At 47.6% G+C, this 17158-nt stretch overlaps 1 protein-coding gene across 1 annotated transcript in view; it reads right to left on the bottom strand.

Moving 5' to 3' along the window:
• ttn.2 (titin, tandem duplicate 2) overlaps positions 1-17158 on the bottom strand; it is a 201172-nt gene that overhangs the window by 28546 nt on the left and 155468 nt on the right. Inside the window, exon 211 of the mRNA XM_070976040.1 lies at positions 37-17130. Within this exon, the coding sequence (XP_070832141.1) occupies positions 37-17130 (17094 nt within the window). The remainder of the gene's footprint in view (positions 1-36; positions 17131-17158) is intronic.

The raw sequence follows: 17158 nt of genomic DNA, 5'->3' as shown, positions 1-17158 counted from the left end.
AACACAAGTATATGTTACACACTTAAAATTCAATACCTGTGATCTTTGTTCCCTCTTTAGTTTCAGCTGGAACACCAACACCATATTCATTCTCTCCTGTCACTCTGAAGTAGTAGACTCCTCCCTCCTGCAGATCTGTCACCTTGTATGTCAGTCTATGGCATGTGTCAGTCAACCTGGTCCAGCCTTTCTTGCTGGCCTCACGGATATCAATAACGTAGTTCTTGACTGGTCCTCCTCCCTCATTCTCAGGAGTGTCCCAGGTTACAGTAGCAGAGGTCTTGGTCACTTCCTTGATCTCTACATGAGCAGGAGCTCCGGGAGAGTCCAGGACTCTGACGTTGAGTGTCAAAGAGGAAGTTCCAGCTACATTGGACAAGGTGACAGTGTATTTTCCAGAGTCGTTGCGAGTTGCTTTCTCTAAGGTGATGGAGGTGAAGGTGTCTGTGGTGTCAATGACAGCACGGACTCTAAGGTCAACATCAGGCTTAGTCCATGTTACAGTAGGGATGGGTTTGCCTCTAAAGGGCACTGTCATGGTGAATGAGCTCCCATCCTTCACAATAAGAGTCTTCCTCATCTCATTGCTGATGTCAAAGACTGGCTCCTCCTCTCTTTCTTTGGCAAGCTGTTTGTCTGACTCGGGACTGGGCTCACTGACTCCAATCTTGTTAATGGATTTGACAACAAACACATATTCAGCCCCAGGTGTTAATTTTACCACTGTAAACTCTGTGCTCTTGGTGTTCTGGACACCAACAATCCATTCATCATCTGTAGTCTTCCTGTATTCTACTCTGTAGCCGGTCACAGGTGATCCACCGTCAAAAAGCGGCTTGTTCCATGACAGGGTGACTGTAGTCTTTGTAGAGTCAATTATCTTAGGCTTAGCAGGAGGTGAGGGCAGAAATTGTGGGTCTTCAGCCTTGGTTAGTGGGCAAGGGATGCTGGGTGCACTGAGGCCAGCAGAGTTCTCTGCAAACACTCTGTACTCATACTCACTGCCCTCACGAAGGTGTGAGGATTTGACTCTGAGGTCGTAAACAGGTTTCTTATTGACTCTGCACCAGCGAAGGCCAGTCTTCTCCCGCTTTTCAATTACATACCCAGAGATACTGCTGCCACCATCAGAAACTGGTCTTTCCCAGCAGATGGTCATGGCCTCACTAGTAACTGAGGTGACCTGGACATTAGTGGGAGCTGCAGGCACAGTGAATGGATCCAGTGCCTTTATTGGCTCACTCTCAAGGGCCTCACCATCCCCATATTTGTTGACTCCCCTGACTCTGAAGATGTACTCATTTCCTTTGAGCAGCTTGGTCACTTTACATGTAGTTGCCTTCATGTCACCATAGACAAGAGTCCAGGCAAGGCGACTGGTCTCACGTTTCTCCACAATGTAATGCATGATTTCAGCACCACCATTCTCCTGAGGGGGTCCCCACGCTATGGTGCATTTCTCTGCTGTGAGGCCAGACACTGTCAAAGGACCTGAGGCAGGTCCTGGCCTGTCCAGAACCTTACAGTTGATAGCCACAGACCTAGTTCCTGCCACATTGTGCAGGGTGAGGACATACTGGCCAGAGTCTCTCCTAATAGTGTCTCTGACAATCAGTGTGGTTGTGAAGTTGGTGGAGGTGATTTCACACCTGGCCTTGGCTTCAATCTCTTTCCCATCTTTTGACCATGAGACAACTGGGAGTGGACGACCTGTGATATCTGCATCAATTCTAAGGATCTCTCCAGCCTTAATGACAACCAGCTGTCTCAACTTATCTTCCAGGATGATAGTGGGAGGGTCCACATCGTCCTTGACTGTGATAGGACCAGTGCTCTCTGAGGGAGCACTCAACTGTTCTGCAGAATTCTTAGCAATGACATGGAAGTCATATTGAACATCTTCAGTGAGGCCTGTGACATCAAAGTAGGTGTCTTGCAGGTTGGTGAAGTTACATTTTAGCCAGCGGCCATTGGGAAGTTCTTTCCGCTCAACAATGTAGCCAGTAATCTTTGCTCCACCATCATACTGTGGCCTTTCCCAGAAGAGGGAAACTGAGGTCCTGGTAATGTTAGTGACTCTAAGGTTACATGGAGGTTCACATGGATCCCTGGCTGCCACAGCATCACTGGCCTTTGTGCATGGACCAATGCCAGCAATATTCTCTGCATAGACTCTGAACTGATACAGTAGGCCTTCTTCAATTCCAGTCATCTTAAACTGGTTCTCCGTCAGCAGACCTCTGTTGACCTTTGTCCACAGGATACTGCTTTGGTCTTTGCATTCAATGTGATAACCAACAACAGGACTTCCACCATCACTGGCAGGTCTGCCCCAAACCACAAGCATGCCGTACTTGGTGGCATGGGCAACATGTAAGTTGGTTGGAGGGCCAGGAGGCTCGAAGGGATACTGAGCAACAACAGGAGCAGAGTCAATGGCAGGACTTTTGCCATAACGGTTCTCAGCTGCAATACGGAACTGGTACTCTGTTCCTTGAGTGAGGCGAGACACTTTGATTGATGTCCTGGCTACTGTGGCTGAGACAATCTGCCATGCGGTTGTGGTTGTGTCTCTCTTCTCCACCACGTAGTTGTTGATCTGGCATCCACCATCATAGGTTGGAGGATCCCAAGACAGAGAGATGAAGTCAGCGCTCACCTCATCTACCTTAATGTTGCTGGGTGGACCTGGTTTGTCCAGGATTATAACAGAGATTTCAGCTGTCTTTGTGCCAATTGAATTAGTCAGAGTAATCTCATACTTTCCTACATCATCCTTAGTTGCATCCTTGATGAAAATCTTGGATGAGGTCTTGGAAGTAAGAACATTGACCCTAGTCGTCTGCTTCAGCACCTGGCCATCCTTCTTCCAGAACACCTCAGGCTGAGGTCTGCCTTTGAAGGGAACATCAATCTTCATATCATCTCCTGCTTTTACGCTGTATGTGTTGAACAACAGGTTGATGATGGGTTCCACCGTGATGTCCTTCACCACCACAGAAGTAGCCAGAGGCTTAGGATCACTTTTGCCCTTATCATTCACAGCAATCACCCTGAAGGCATATTCCTCTCCAGTTGTGAGTCCATCAATAGTAGCCTCCAGTGCTTTGACTTCACTGCATACAGTCCATTTGTCATCTCCCTTGGGCTGCATCTCCACAATATAATTTGTAATTTTGCTGCCTCCATCATAATCAGGTTTCTCCCAGGAAAGGGTAACAGTATGCCGAGTCACATCAACCAGAACAATCTTACCAGGAGGCAAAGGAGCCTCAGACACCTTGACTTGATCTGTGGAGGCAGGAAGACCAACTCCCAGCTCATTCACAGCCAATACACGGAAATAGTATCTGCCTCCTTCCTGTAAGTCAGAAATAATGTATGAGTTCCTCACGCAGTTGGTGCAAACACTGGTGAAAGCCATCCTCTTCTGCTCTCTCTTCTCCACGATATAGTGTGATATCTTAGCTCCACCATCAATTAGAGGAGGCTCCCAGGAGAGAGAGACAGAATTTCTTTTCACATCCTTCACTTCCAGGTTGGTAGGAGCACTTGGGGAGTCCAGAACTCTGACATTGATGAAAGCTGATTTAGAGCCACTGAGGTTCTCAAGGGTCAGTACATATTTGCCAGTGTCAAATCTGTCAACATTTTCAATCACCAGCATTGTATAAGAGCTTGTTACTTCAATCTGGGCACGCTCATTCAGAGTGCCATCAGCCTTTGACCATTTGACCTCAGGCTCAGGCTTTCCTCTGATTGTCACAAACAAACGCAAGGTGGCAGTGGCACGAACATTGACCATCTTCCTCAGGTCGGCATCTAGTTCAATTTCAGGAGCCTCCAGCTTCTCTGCAGCGATCACAGACCCAGGTAGGTCCACATGCTCTCCTACCCCCTCACAGTTAACGGCACAGATGCGGAAGTTGTACTCTGCATTCTCCTTCAGTTTCTTTACAGTGTAGTGAGTAGCCTGGACACCAGTGGATGATGTGCACATGATCCACTCATCATCTGCTGCCTCCTTCATTTCAACAATATATCCAGTGATATGTGCTCCACCATCATAGATTGGCCTGGACCAGGTCAAAGAGACTGTGGTGCTTGAATGGTCGGTAACTTTGGGGCTATTTGGAGGTCCTGGTGGATAAATGGCATCACAGGCTTTGATGTATTGAGATGGAGCGCTAGGCTTTCCCACACCAGCAGCATTTTCTGCTGAGACCCTGAATTCATAGGAGTGGCCCTCTGTGAGACCAGTGCATCTGAATCTCAAGTCATTCAGCCTCTTCTTGTTGCACTTACTCCATCTGATGCCATCCTTATCACGTTTTTCAAGGATATACCCTTCAATCTCAGCACCTCCATTATCCTGTGGTCTCTCCCAGGTGAGCACAATTGAGTCCCTAGTGATAGCACTGGCTTCTGGCGTGGAGGGAGCACTGGGAGTGGTGAAGGGGTTACGAGCAATAACAGGCTCAGATTCCAAAGGCTCACCAACACCATACTTATTCACAGCAGTGACTCTGAAGATGTATTCATTGCCAGGCAGCAGTTTTGTAATTTTGTAGCTGATGGCCTGGATCTTGGGCTCAACCATGGTCCATGACAAACGACTTGTCTCTCTCTTCTCAATGATATAATGAGAAATGCTGGCTCCACCATCATGTGAGGGATGGTTCCAGTGCAGATAACACTTCTCAGCTGTGACCCCTTTGACCTCTAGAGGGCCGTCTGGAGGACCAGGTCTATCCAGAACTTTAACATTAACTGGGATCATCTTGACTCCTCCCACATTGACAAGTTTGAGGACAAAATGGCCACCATCCACTCTGATGCAATCCTTGACTGTCAGGATGGTACGTGTCAGTGTTGTCTTGACCTCCATTCTTGGTGTGGTTTTGTCAATCTCCTTTCCATCCTTTAACCAAATTACCTCAGGCAGAGGCTTTCCGGTGTAGTCTGCATCAATAACAAATGTCTCACCAGCATGAACAACAGTTAGATCCTTGAATTTCGAATCCATGGTAGCTGCTGGAGCTTCAATTTCATCTTTGGCTGTAATTTCTCCTGTGCTCTGAGAAGGATGGCTGGAAATGCCAGCAGCATTCCTAGCAATGACTCTGAACTCGTAAACACAGTCCTCAGTCAGGCCAGTGAGTGTGAACTGGGTATCAATGATGTTGGTGAAGCTGGCCTTCATCCAGCGAGTATCTGGGTGCTTCCTTCTCTCAATTACATAACCAGTGATGATACTGCCTCCATCATACTGAGGCCTGGTCCACTGGAGTGTCACATTGTTTCTGGTGATTTCAATAGCCTCAGGAGTGCCAGGTGGGTCACAGGGATCCCTGGCTACTGTGCTCTCAGAGACCTTGCTAGCTGGACTGAGTCCTGCAATGTTCTCAGCATAAACTCGGAATTCATACTCAATACCTTCTTCTAGCTCTGTTGTCTTAAAACGTGCCTCTGGGATTAGAAGCTTGTTGAGTTTAGTCCACAAGAGGCTGTTTTTCTCCTTCCTCTCAAGGTGATAGCCTAGGATGGGGCTGCCTCCATTGTTAGTGGGAGCTTTCCACTCAACAACCATGTTATCCTTAGTTGCGGCAGAAATAATTGGTGTACCTGGTGCAGCAGGCTCACTGAATGGATACTGAGCAATAACAGCGGGAGAGACAATGGCAGAACTCTTTCCATATCTATTCTCAGCAGACACTCTGAATTGATATTCAACTCCAGTCTTCAACTTGGTGACTTTGATGGTCGTTCTGGCAATAGTAGCAGACACAATCTGCCATGCTGTTGTGGTAGTGTCTCTCTTCTCCACAATGTAGTTGTTGATCTGACAGCCTCCAGTATACTCTGGTGGCTCCCAGGACAGAGTGACGTAATTAGAACTCACCTCCTCAATCTTCACAGGGCCTGTGGGTGGGCCAGGCTTATCAAGAATAATAACAGTAATCTCCTCTGTTGCTGTTCCAACACTGCTGGTTGCTGTGACAGTGTATTTACCGGAGTCTTCCCTATTTGCATCCTTTATGCACAACTTAGTAGATGATGGTGTGCTGGATACATTTAGTCTGGTTGTTTCCTTAAGAGCCTGCCCTTCCTTCTTCCATTCAACCTTGGGAACAGGGCGTCCGATCACTGGAATTTCAATCTTCAGATCCTCACCATTTTGTAAACTGTAAGTGTTGAATGTCATCTTGAATCTGGGTTCTATAGTTAAATCTTTAGCAGTGACAGGTGCAGCCAGAGGCCTGGGGTCACTCTTGCCCTTCTCATTGAAAGCTGACACTCTAAACAGGTACTCATGTCCTGCACTGAGGCCTGTGACAGTTCCCTCAGAAGTTTTGGTGGTGGTGGCCACCACCCATTCTTCTGAACCCACAGGCTGCATCTCAATATAGTAGCCCATGATTCTGCTGCCTCCATCATGGTCTGGCTTCTCCCAGGAGAGTGAGGCGGTGGTTTTGGTCACTTCAGTCAAAGTGACCTTACCTACAGACAGAGGAGGCTCAGAGGTCTTAACAGAGTCTTCTGTCTCAGCTGGCTGTCCCACACCAAACTCATTCTCTGCTAAGACTCTAAAATAGTAGATAGTTCCCTCAGTGAGGCCAGTGATACGGTAGCTTGTCTTTGTGCATTTGTTGTCCACGTTAGAGTAAACCTTCCTGGTGGATTCACGCTTTTCAACCAGGTAATTCTTGATTCTTGCACCACCATCAATAAGAGGAGGCTCCCAGGTGAGAGTGACACTTTCCCTCTTAATGTCTTTTACTGTTAGATTCAGTGGGGCCCCTGGAGTATCCAGAACTTTAACAGAGACAAAGGCTGATTTGGTGCCAGCGCTGTTTTCCAAGTTGAGGATGTATTTTCCAGCATCATATCTGTCACAGATGTCAATGGAGAGCTGTGTATATTCTTCACCAGTCTCTATCTGAACTTTACTTGGCAGTTCTCCATCCTCCTTGGCCCAGCTGATCTCGGGAGTAGGACGTCCCTTGAATGGAATGCAAATTCTCATTGAGCCTCCTGCACGGACAACTACTCCCTTCCTAAGTTCTGAATCCAGAATCATTTCTGGAGGATCAATCTTATCCATAGGTTTCACAACTCCTTGGATTTCGGCGGGCTCACCAACACCCAGCTTATTGATGGCACATATGCGCACCTTGTATTCCTGGTGCTCTATCAACTTGGTGATGGTAAACTTGGTTGCATTAACTCCAGTGGGTGGGGTGCATATGGTCCACTCCTCCTCATCGGCCTTGGTAATTTCCACAGCGTATCCTTGAATTTCACAACCACCATCATAGATAGGCCGATGCCAGGTCAGACTGATGGAGTTTTTAGTTGTGTCGACCACATGAGCATTGGTTGGACAGCCAGGTTCAAAGGTGGGATCACAGGCTTTGAGGTAGGGTGTAGATGGGCTTGGCTGACCCACTCCAGCTGCATTCTCAGCAGATACCCTGAATTCATATTCATGGTCCTCAGTCAGTCCCGTTACTCTGAAACGCAAATCTGTCACTCTGCGTTTGTTACACTTAGTCCACCTCACTCCAGCTCTGTCTCTCTTCTCAACAATGTAACCAGCAATGTCACTGCCTCCAGTGGTCTCAGGCCGGTCCCAGCAGACAGTCATGGAGTCCCTGGTAATGTTAGTGATCTCCAACTCCTGAGGTGAACCAGGAGGAACAAATGGATTTCTCATGATAACTGGCACTGATTCAAGAGGCTCACCCACACCATATTTGTTAACAGCCATGACTCTGAAGATGTACTCATTTCCTTTCAATAGTTTGGTAACCTTGAACATGGTAGCTCCACAGTCACTTGAGACCACAGTCCATGTAAGGCGGCTTGTTTCTCTCTTCTGGATGATGTAGTGAGAAATGCTCGCTCCTCCATCATGTCTGGGTGGCAGCCATGAAAGTGAGCACTTCTCCTCGGTCACATTGCTGACAGTAAGAGGTCCCTCTGATGGGCCTGGTCTGTCAAGGACCTTCACACTGAATGGAACAGTTTTAGTTCCAGCCACATTAGTCAGAACCAGTGTGTACTGTCCACCATCTACTCTGATGGAATCTTTCACCACAAGCAAAGCCTTAAAATCTGTGTTTCTGATCTCCGCTCTTGCTGAGTTTTCAACCTCAACATTTCCTTTGAACCACTGAGCTGTGGGAATGGGCTTTCCTTCTACACTGGCCTCCAGACTGAAGGTCTCTCCAGCATTGATAACAAGGGTCTGGTTGTACATAGGATCTGTCTCACATTTAGGTGGGTCAACTTCATCCTTGGCTGTGATGGATCCTGTGCTTTCAGAGGGCTTACTGACAGCACCAGCTGCATTTCTTGCAGTTACTCTAAAGTCATATTTGCTGTCCTCACTCAGGCCAGTAACTGTGAATTCGTGTTCAATTACGTTTGCAAAGCTAGCCTTCATCCACTTTCCTTCAGGAAGGTCACGTTTCTCCACTACATAGCCAGTAACTAAGCTTCCACCGTCATACTGTGGGGGGGTCCACCTCAGTTTCACTGAGTGCCTGGTCACAATCAGAGCCTCAGGACGGCCAGGAGGATCACATGGGTCACGGGCTACATAAACTTCAGAGACTTTGCTGCATTTTCCAATGCCAACAATATTCTCAGCGTAGACTCTGTACTCATATTCAATGCCTTCCTCAAGAGGAGTAGATTTGAACCTGCAGTCTTGGATGAGCATTTTGTTGATCTTGGTCCAGAGGATACTGTTTTTCTCTTTCCTCTCCAGATGGTAGCCCAAGATGGAACTGCCTCCATCAGATGGGGGTTTGTGCCATTCAACCACCATGTAGTCTTTAGTGTATGAAGACACAAATGGTGTTCCTGGTGGACCAGGCTCCTGGAATGGATACTGTGCCAAAACAGGCTCAGAATCAATTGCATAACTCTTTCCATATCTATTCTCAGCATAGATTCTGAACTGATATTCAGCACCTGTCTTCAGATTGCTCACTTTTAGGGTGGTTCTGGCCACAGTGGCAGATACAACCACCCAGTTGGTTGTGGTTGTGTCTCTCTTCTCCACCACATAGTTGGAGATTGGACAGCCACCTGTATATGTAGGAGGTTCCCAGCTAAGAGTCATACTCTCAGCGCTGATGTCCTCCAACTTGACAGGGCCTGTTGGTGGTCCTGGTTTGTCCAGGGTGATCACCTCAATAGTGGCATCCTTGGAACCCAGGGCATTGGCAATATTGATACTGTACATGCCCCCATCCTCTCTGGTGGCATCCTTTATGGTGAGAGTGGTCTGATGTGCTGAGTCGGTGACATTGACTCTGGTGGTCTGCTTAAGAGCAGCTCCATCCTTGGTCCACGTGATTGTTGGCTTTGGATGTCCAGCAACTGGGACCTCTATCTTCAGGTCATAACCCACCTGGACACTGTAGGTGCTCACTTTGGGTCTAACAGCAGGCTCAATCACTAGGTCCTTTACTACAACTGAGTGAACCAGTTGTCTGGGGTCACTTTTGCCCTTGTCATTAACAGCAACAACTCTGAACTGGTATTCCTCTCCCTTAAGTAGGTTTGTCACTACAGTCTCCACTGCCTTCACACTAGCACACACAGACCAAGCTTCACTGTCTTTGGGTGCCAGTTCAACTTCATAATGACTGATTCTGCTGCCGCCATCATGTTCAGGCTTCTCCCAGGCAAGAGTTACAGTGCTAGAAGTGACATCAACAACACTGACTTTACCAGGTGGTTGAGGCTTTTCAGATATCTTAATTGGTTCTGTAGTTTTAGCGGGGAGACCCACACCATATTCATTTTCAGCCAAGACTCTGAAGAAGAAGATTCCACCCTCTGGAAGAGGTTCAACTTTCCATGACATCCTATTGCAGGTGGTGATGGGAGAGTAAACTTTCCTTGTACTTTCACGCTTCTCAACAATGTAATGCTTAATCTTTGAGCCACCATCCAGAAGTGGAGGCTCCCATGTAAGAGTGACAGAATTCTTGGTAATCTCTTTCACTATGAAGTTAGTTGGTGGACTAGGTGAGTCCAGAACTCTGACACTGATGAATACTGACTTCACTCCACTGGCATTCTCTGCAGTCAGGGTGTACTTGCCGCTGTCAAATCTGTCAACATTCTCAATGACAAGTGAAGCATAGCTACCTGTATTGTCAATCTGGGCAGTCTCGTTAATCTCGCCCTCAGCCTTGCCCCATTTCACCTCAGGTGCTGGACGACCTCTCACAGGAACAAACAGTCTGAGAGTGCTTGCTGACCTAATGTTAATCATCTTTCTCATATCAGCATCCAGGTCAAGATCAGGAGCCTCAAGCTTCTCCTCTAGAATAATTTTTCCTGGAACATCAGCATGCTCACCAACACCAACTTTGTTGATGGCACACACTCTGAATTGGTATTCATGCTTCTCCAGAAGCTTTGTCACTGTTAACTTGGTGTCTCTGATTCCAGTGGGAGGAGTGCACATAAACCATTCATCAGATTCCCCATTGCAGGCCTCAACAATGTATGCCTGAATCTCGCAGCCACCATCATATATGGGTTTGCCCCATGTCAGGGAAACAGTGGACCTAGATGTATCCACCACCTTGGGGTTGTTTGGTGGGCCTGCTTTGAAAATAGGGTCCAGTGCCTTGGAGTACACTGTTGGTGTGCTAGGTGTGCCAACACCAGCAGCATTCTCAGCAGCAACTCTGAATTCATAGCTATGGTTTTCTAGAAGCCCTGTCACTCTAAAGCGTAGCTCACTCACTGTGCGCTTGTTGCACCTAGTCCATCTCACACCGTCCTTGTCACGTTTCTCAACAATATAGCCCTGGATGGGGCTGCCACCATCATTAGTTGGTCTCTCCCAGGTCACCACCATGGAGTCTTTGGTGATTGTGGAGACTTCTACCTCTGTTGGTGGTTTTGGAGTGACAAATGGGTTTCTGGCAATCATGGGCTCAGATTCCAGAGGCTCACCAACTCCATATTTGTTGACTGGAATCACTCTGAAAATGTACTCATTACCAGGAAGAAGTTTTGTGATCTTCAGGTTCAGTGTCTGAACTTTTGGTTCGACGACAGTCCAAACCAGTCGGCTAGTCTCCCTCCTCTCAATAATGTAATGTGAAACATCGCTACCTCCATCTTGCAAAGGAGGTTTCCAGGATATGGAGCATTTCTCATTTGTGACCCCATAGATGGAGATGGGGCCCTCAGGTGGACCTGGTCTGTCCAGGACCTTGACATTAATGTTAACAGATTTCTCTCCTCCAACATTCTTTACCAGCAAAGTGTACTGACCTCCATCAACACGGATGGCTTCTTTAACAACTAAACAAGCTATGAAGTCTGTGTTCTTGAGCTCTACACGAGCTGCTTCAGTTATCTCCTGGCCCTCCTTCAGCCAGTGTACTGTGGGCACAGGCTTACCATAGATAGCAGCCTCAAGCTTGAATGTCTCTCCAGCATTTACCACAACAGCCTGGGAGTACTTAGCTTCCAAGTCAATCTTGGGTGGATCTACCTCATCCTTGGCAGTGATGGATCCAGTAGAGTCAGAGGGCAGGCTGAAGACACCTGCTGCATTCCTGGCGATGACACGGAACTCATAAATCTGATCTTCAGTAAGTCCTGTGACAACAAATTCAGTTTCAATGATGTTGGCGAAACTGGCCTTCATCCAGCGACCAGCTCCTTCCTTCTTCTCAACTACATAGCCTGTGATCTTGATGCCGGCATCATACTCAGGTTTAGTCCATCTGAGTGTCACTTTATTTCTTGTCACAATAACAGCCTCTGGTTTTCCTGGTCTGTCACAAGGATCTCTGGCCACTTGTATTTCACTCAGTTTGCTGGCTTTGCTGAGGCCAACAATGTTCTCAGCATAGACTCTGAACTCATATTCAATGCCCTCCTCAAGACCTACAACCTTGAATCTGGTCTCTGGGATAATTTGTTTGTTCTGTTTCACCCACAGTATACTGTTTCTCTCTTTGAGTTCTAAGTGGTAGCCCAGAATTTTGCTTCCACCATCATTGCTGGGTTTCTCCCACACAACCACCATGGTCTCCTTGGTGGCTGACTGGACCACAACAGAACGAGGTGAGCTGGGCACTTCAAATGGATACTGAGCAACAATGGTATCAGAGAGCAGGACTGAGGACTTGCCATATCTGTTCTCTGCTGCAATCCTGAACTGGTATTCAGATCCAGTTTTCAGACGGGCCGCTTTTATAGTGGTTCTAGCCACTGTAGCTGACACAATTTGCCAGTTAGTGGTAGATGTGTCTCTCTTCTCAACAATGTAATTGTTGATAGTGCAACCACCGTCATACTCTGGTGGATTCCAGGACAGGACCACACTGTCAGCAGTGACATCATCCAGCTTTATCGGGCCAATGGGAGGACCAGGTTTATCGAGAACAACAACGCTGATGTCTGTAGTTGCCTCTCCAGCTGTGTTGGTTAGTTTGATAGTGTATGTGCCCACATCATCTCTGCAAGCCTCCTTAATAACCAGGAGAAGGTTTTTCTCTGTGGCTTCAGCATTAACTCTTGTTGTCTCCTTGAGAACAATGCCATCTTTGAGCCATGTTGCTGTAGCCTTTGGACAGGCAGCATATGGTACATCTATCTTTACATCATCTCCTGCTAGTACACTGAATGTGCTAAAAAGCAGTTTGAAGGTTGGTGCGATAACTAGGTCTTTAGCCACCACAGGCACATTAAGAGGACGTGGGTCACTCACTCCCTTTTCATTGGTGGCTGAGATACGGAACATGTATTCCTCTCCCTGTGTAAGGCCAGTTACAAGAGCTTCACTGGTCTTTACCACCATGACCTGGGTCCACTTCTCACTGCCTTTACCCTGCATCTCAACAATGTAACCTGTGATTCTACTGCCACCATCATGGTCAGGCTTTTCCCAAATTAATGTGACACTAGTGCTGGTAACTTCACGAAGGGACACTTTGCCTGGTGGTAGGGGCCTCTCTGATACTTTAATTGGTTCAACAGTCTCTACTGGGAGGCCAATGCCATATTCATTCTCAGCCAGGACTCTAAATGAGTACATCTTTCCTTCCTCCAAGTCCCCAATTTTCCAACTAGACTTATGGCAGCTGGCACAGACTGTTGAGTAGGCCTTTCTGGTTGACTCACGCTTCTCTACAATGTAGTTGCGGACTCTGGAGCCACCATCAATCAGAGGTGCATCCCAAACAAGAGATACTGAATCTCTAGTGATCTCCTTGATGATCAGATTCTGAGGTGCTCCAGGAGTATCCAGCACCCTGACATTAACAAAAGCTGTCTTGCTTCCTGAGGCATTCTCTACAGTCACCATGTATTTACCTCCATCAAATCTGTCCACATTGTCTACTTGAAGAGTGGTGAATGATGAGGTGATTTCAATATTAGCTTTGTCCAGGGTTTCTCCGTGCTCTCTTGACCATTTTACTTCAGGTGCTGGTCTGCCCTTAATAGGGACGAAGAGTCTGAGTGTGCTACAGGCTCTGATGCAGACCACCTTACGCAGTTCTGCTCCAAGTTCAATTTCTGGAGGAAGCAGTCTATCTTCAGCCTTGGGAGTCCCAGGAACAGCAGCAGGCTCTCCAACTCCTTCACAATTAGTGGCACAGATGTTTATTTTGTACTCTTGGTTTTCCTTCAAGTTGGTGATGGTGAAAGAAGTGGCTGTCCATCCCTTCTTGGGAGTGTGAATTGTCCACTCATCCTCCTCAGGCAGGCAGGTCTCCACAATGTAACCAGTGATTTCAGAACCACCATCATAGACAGGCTTGTTCCAGGCAAGGGTGATGGAGGACTTAGTTGTGTCCAGTACTCTGGGGTTCCCTGGAGGTCCAGGCTGGAAGATGGTGTCCACAGCTTTATAGAATGGACTGGAAGGACTAGGTTGGCTCAAACCAGCATTGTTCTCGGCTAGTACCCTGAATTCATACTCATGTCCTATTGTGAGGCCAGAGACCTTGAATCGCAGGTCAGTCACAGTCCTCTTGTTGCACTTGACCCAGCGCAAGCCAGTCTTATCTCTTCTCTCAATTATGTAGGTGTTTATTCTGCTGCCTCCATCGTGTTCAGGGCGCTCCCAACAGACAACCATGGAGTCCTTGGTAATGGTGGTGACCTCAGGCTGCTGTGGTGGATCACTGGGGACATAGGGATTTGCACATATCACAGGTTCAGACTCAAGGGGTTCACCCACACCATACTTGTTCACAGCCATCACTCTGAAGATGTACTCATTGCCTTTCAGAAGCTTGGTGACTTTGAACCTGTTTGCCTGAAGGTCTGTGGCCACATTTGTCCATGCCAGCCTACTGGTCTCACGCCTCTGAATGATAAAGTACTCAATCTTGGCACCACCATCATGTGTTGGATGCAACCAATTAAGAACACATTTCTCAGCAGTGACATCAGTAACAGTGAGGGAGTCTGGTGGTCCAGGTCTGTCAAGCACCTTGACATTGAATGTGAACTTGGCAAAGCCACCAGGATTACTGGCAGTCAGAGTAAAAGCACCTCCATCCTTCCTTAGGGAGTCTTTGTTAATTAGAGTTGTGTGGAAGTCAGATGTCTTTATCTCTAGCTTGGCTGTATCCTCAAGCTCCTTCCCTTCCTTGGTCCAAACCAGAGATGGTATTGGCCTGCCAGTCACACAAGCCTCCAGCTTGAACACCTCTCCTGCCATTACAACAACATTGCTGCTATATGATGCATCAACATCAAGTCTTGGCTCTTCAATGTCATCTCTGCATGTGATTGCCTCTGATGGCTGGGATGGTGCACTAATAGCACCAGCTGAATTTCTAGCAATCACACGGAATTCATAAGTTGCATCTTCTGTTAGACCACTGACTGTGTAGATGGTTTCTAGGATGTTGTTGAAGTTGGCTTTTAGCCAGCGTCCATTAGGCATCTCTCTCCTCTCTACTGTGTATCCAGTGATGGAAAATCCACCATCTGCCTCTGGTTTGGTCCATGAGACTGTCACCTCATGTCTGGTGATATTCAGTGCCACAGGCCTGCCTGGTGGGTCAACTGGGTCTAAAGCATGCATAGGCTCAGAGGGTTTGCTTGGTTTGCTGAGACCGGCCATGTTTTCAGCAGTAACACGGTATTCATATGCAATTCCATCAACAAGGCCTGTTGATTTGAAGATGTTTCCAACAACAAGAGCTTTGCTGATCCTCTGCCACAGAATGCTGTTTTTCTCTTTTCTGTCCACATGATAACCCAGGATGACACTGCCTCCATCAGAGGAAGGCTCATTCCAACTCAGAGTCATAGCATCCTTGTTGAAAGATGTGACCACAGGTGTGCCTGGCTGGCCTGGCACATCAAATGGATAGGCAGCTATCACTGGATCAGAGATAATGCATGGTCCAATGCCATATCTGTTCTGGGCTTTGACACGGAACTGATACTGGGTTCCAGTGTTGAGTCGGGCTGCCTTGAATGTGGTGCGGATCACCGTTGCTGCCAACTCCACCCAGGAAGTACCAGTAGTCTCCCGCATCTCAACAATATAGTTATTGATGGGAACACCGCCATCATTCTCTGGTGCCTCCCAGGACATGAGAACATAATCACATGAGACCTCGTCAAACTTGATGGGACCAGTGGGAGGACCTGGAATGTCATGGACCAGGACTGTGATCACCTCGGTCACTGTACCCAGCATGTTCTTTCCAGTCATGGAATACTGGCCTCCATCAGTTCTCTTGATCTCACTGATGTTGAGAATAGTTGATGTTGGTGTTGTTTCAGTGTTGATTCTTTGTGTCTCCTTTAGCACTGTGTCTCCCTTCTTCCATGAAACCACAGGTCTTGGTTTGCCGAGCACTGGAACCTCCACCTTGACACGGTCTCCTGCCTTGGCAATGACTGTCTTCTGGTAGACACCACGCAGATCAAAGGAAGGAGCAGAAGTCTGCTCTTTGATAATAGCAGGCCTGCTCTCACGGGGGTCACTCCTGCCTGATGCATTGACAGCCATGATTCGGAAGGTATATTCTGCACCCTGAATCAAGTCTGTGACAGTGTAGTCCAGAGCCTTGATGGTGGCCATATGGACCCACTGGTCAGTATCCTTCTTCTGGGCCTCAATTACATATGCAGTGATCAAGCTGCCACCATCATGCAAAGGTTTGGTCCATGCCAAACTGGCACTGTCTGCTGTCACGTCTGTTACATACAAGTTCTCAGGTGCAGAGGGGGCCTGGGACACCCTGATTGGCTCAGGCGTTTCAGCTGGCTCACCTACGCCCAGGTCATTCTCAGCAGAGACACGGAAGTAGTAGTAAGCTCCCTCCTCAAGATCTGGAATCTTGAAGGAACACTTCTGCCATGTCGTGCTAAGCACTGTGTAGGCCTTCTTGGTGGCCTCTCTTTTTTCAATAACATATCTGTGAATCTTAGAGCCACCATCGATTATGGGGATTTCCCACTGGAGGGTGATGCTGTGCTTCGTTATCTCTCTAGGTTTGAGGTTGACTGGTGGTCCTGGTGTGTCCAGAACTTTGACATTAACAAAGCCAGTCTTCTTTCCAGCAACATTCTCCAGACAGAGGTGGTACTTTCCAGCATCATACCTGGTGCAGTCAGGAATAACCAGTAGAGTGTAAGACTCTGTGGTGTCAATGTGTGCACGTTTTTTCAGGTTGGTATCCTCTTTGCTCCAGACTACTTCAGGAACAGGACGACCCCTGATAGGAACAAACATACGGATTGAAGCACGGCACCTGACCACCAGTGTTCTCCTGAGTTCAGCATCCAGCTCAAAGTCTGGTAGCGCCTCTTGATCCACCAGTTCAGTCACTTTCTCAACCTCTGCAGGCTCGCCAGCTCCCTCTGAGTTTACTGCAGAGACTCTAAAGTGGTATTTGCCTCCCTTTTGAAGTTTACCAATAACATATTCAGTAGCTTTCACTGGGTACTGTGTCTCTACCTCCCAGTCATCATGCCCCTCCTTTTTATACTCAACAACATATCCCTGTACTTCAAGGCCACCATCATAGTGGGGTCGGCCCCAGGCAAAGGTGGCTGTGGTTTTTGTGGTGTCTGTAATTCTCGGGTTGGATGGAGGACCAGGTGGATCTGATAAATGAAAAACAGAAGTTTAAAG

The sequence above is a fragment of the Chaetodon trifascialis genome, chromosome 12 (assembly GCF_039877785.1).
Source record: "Chaetodon trifascialis isolate fChaTrf1 chromosome 12, fChaTrf1.hap1, whole genome shotgun sequence".
NCBI lineage: Eukaryota > Metazoa > Chordata > Actinopteri > Chaetodontiformes > Chaetodontidae > Chaetodon > Chaetodon trifascialis.
Note: the sequence above shows the minus strand (reverse complement) of the source record. Positions and strands in the feature narration are given on the sequence as shown.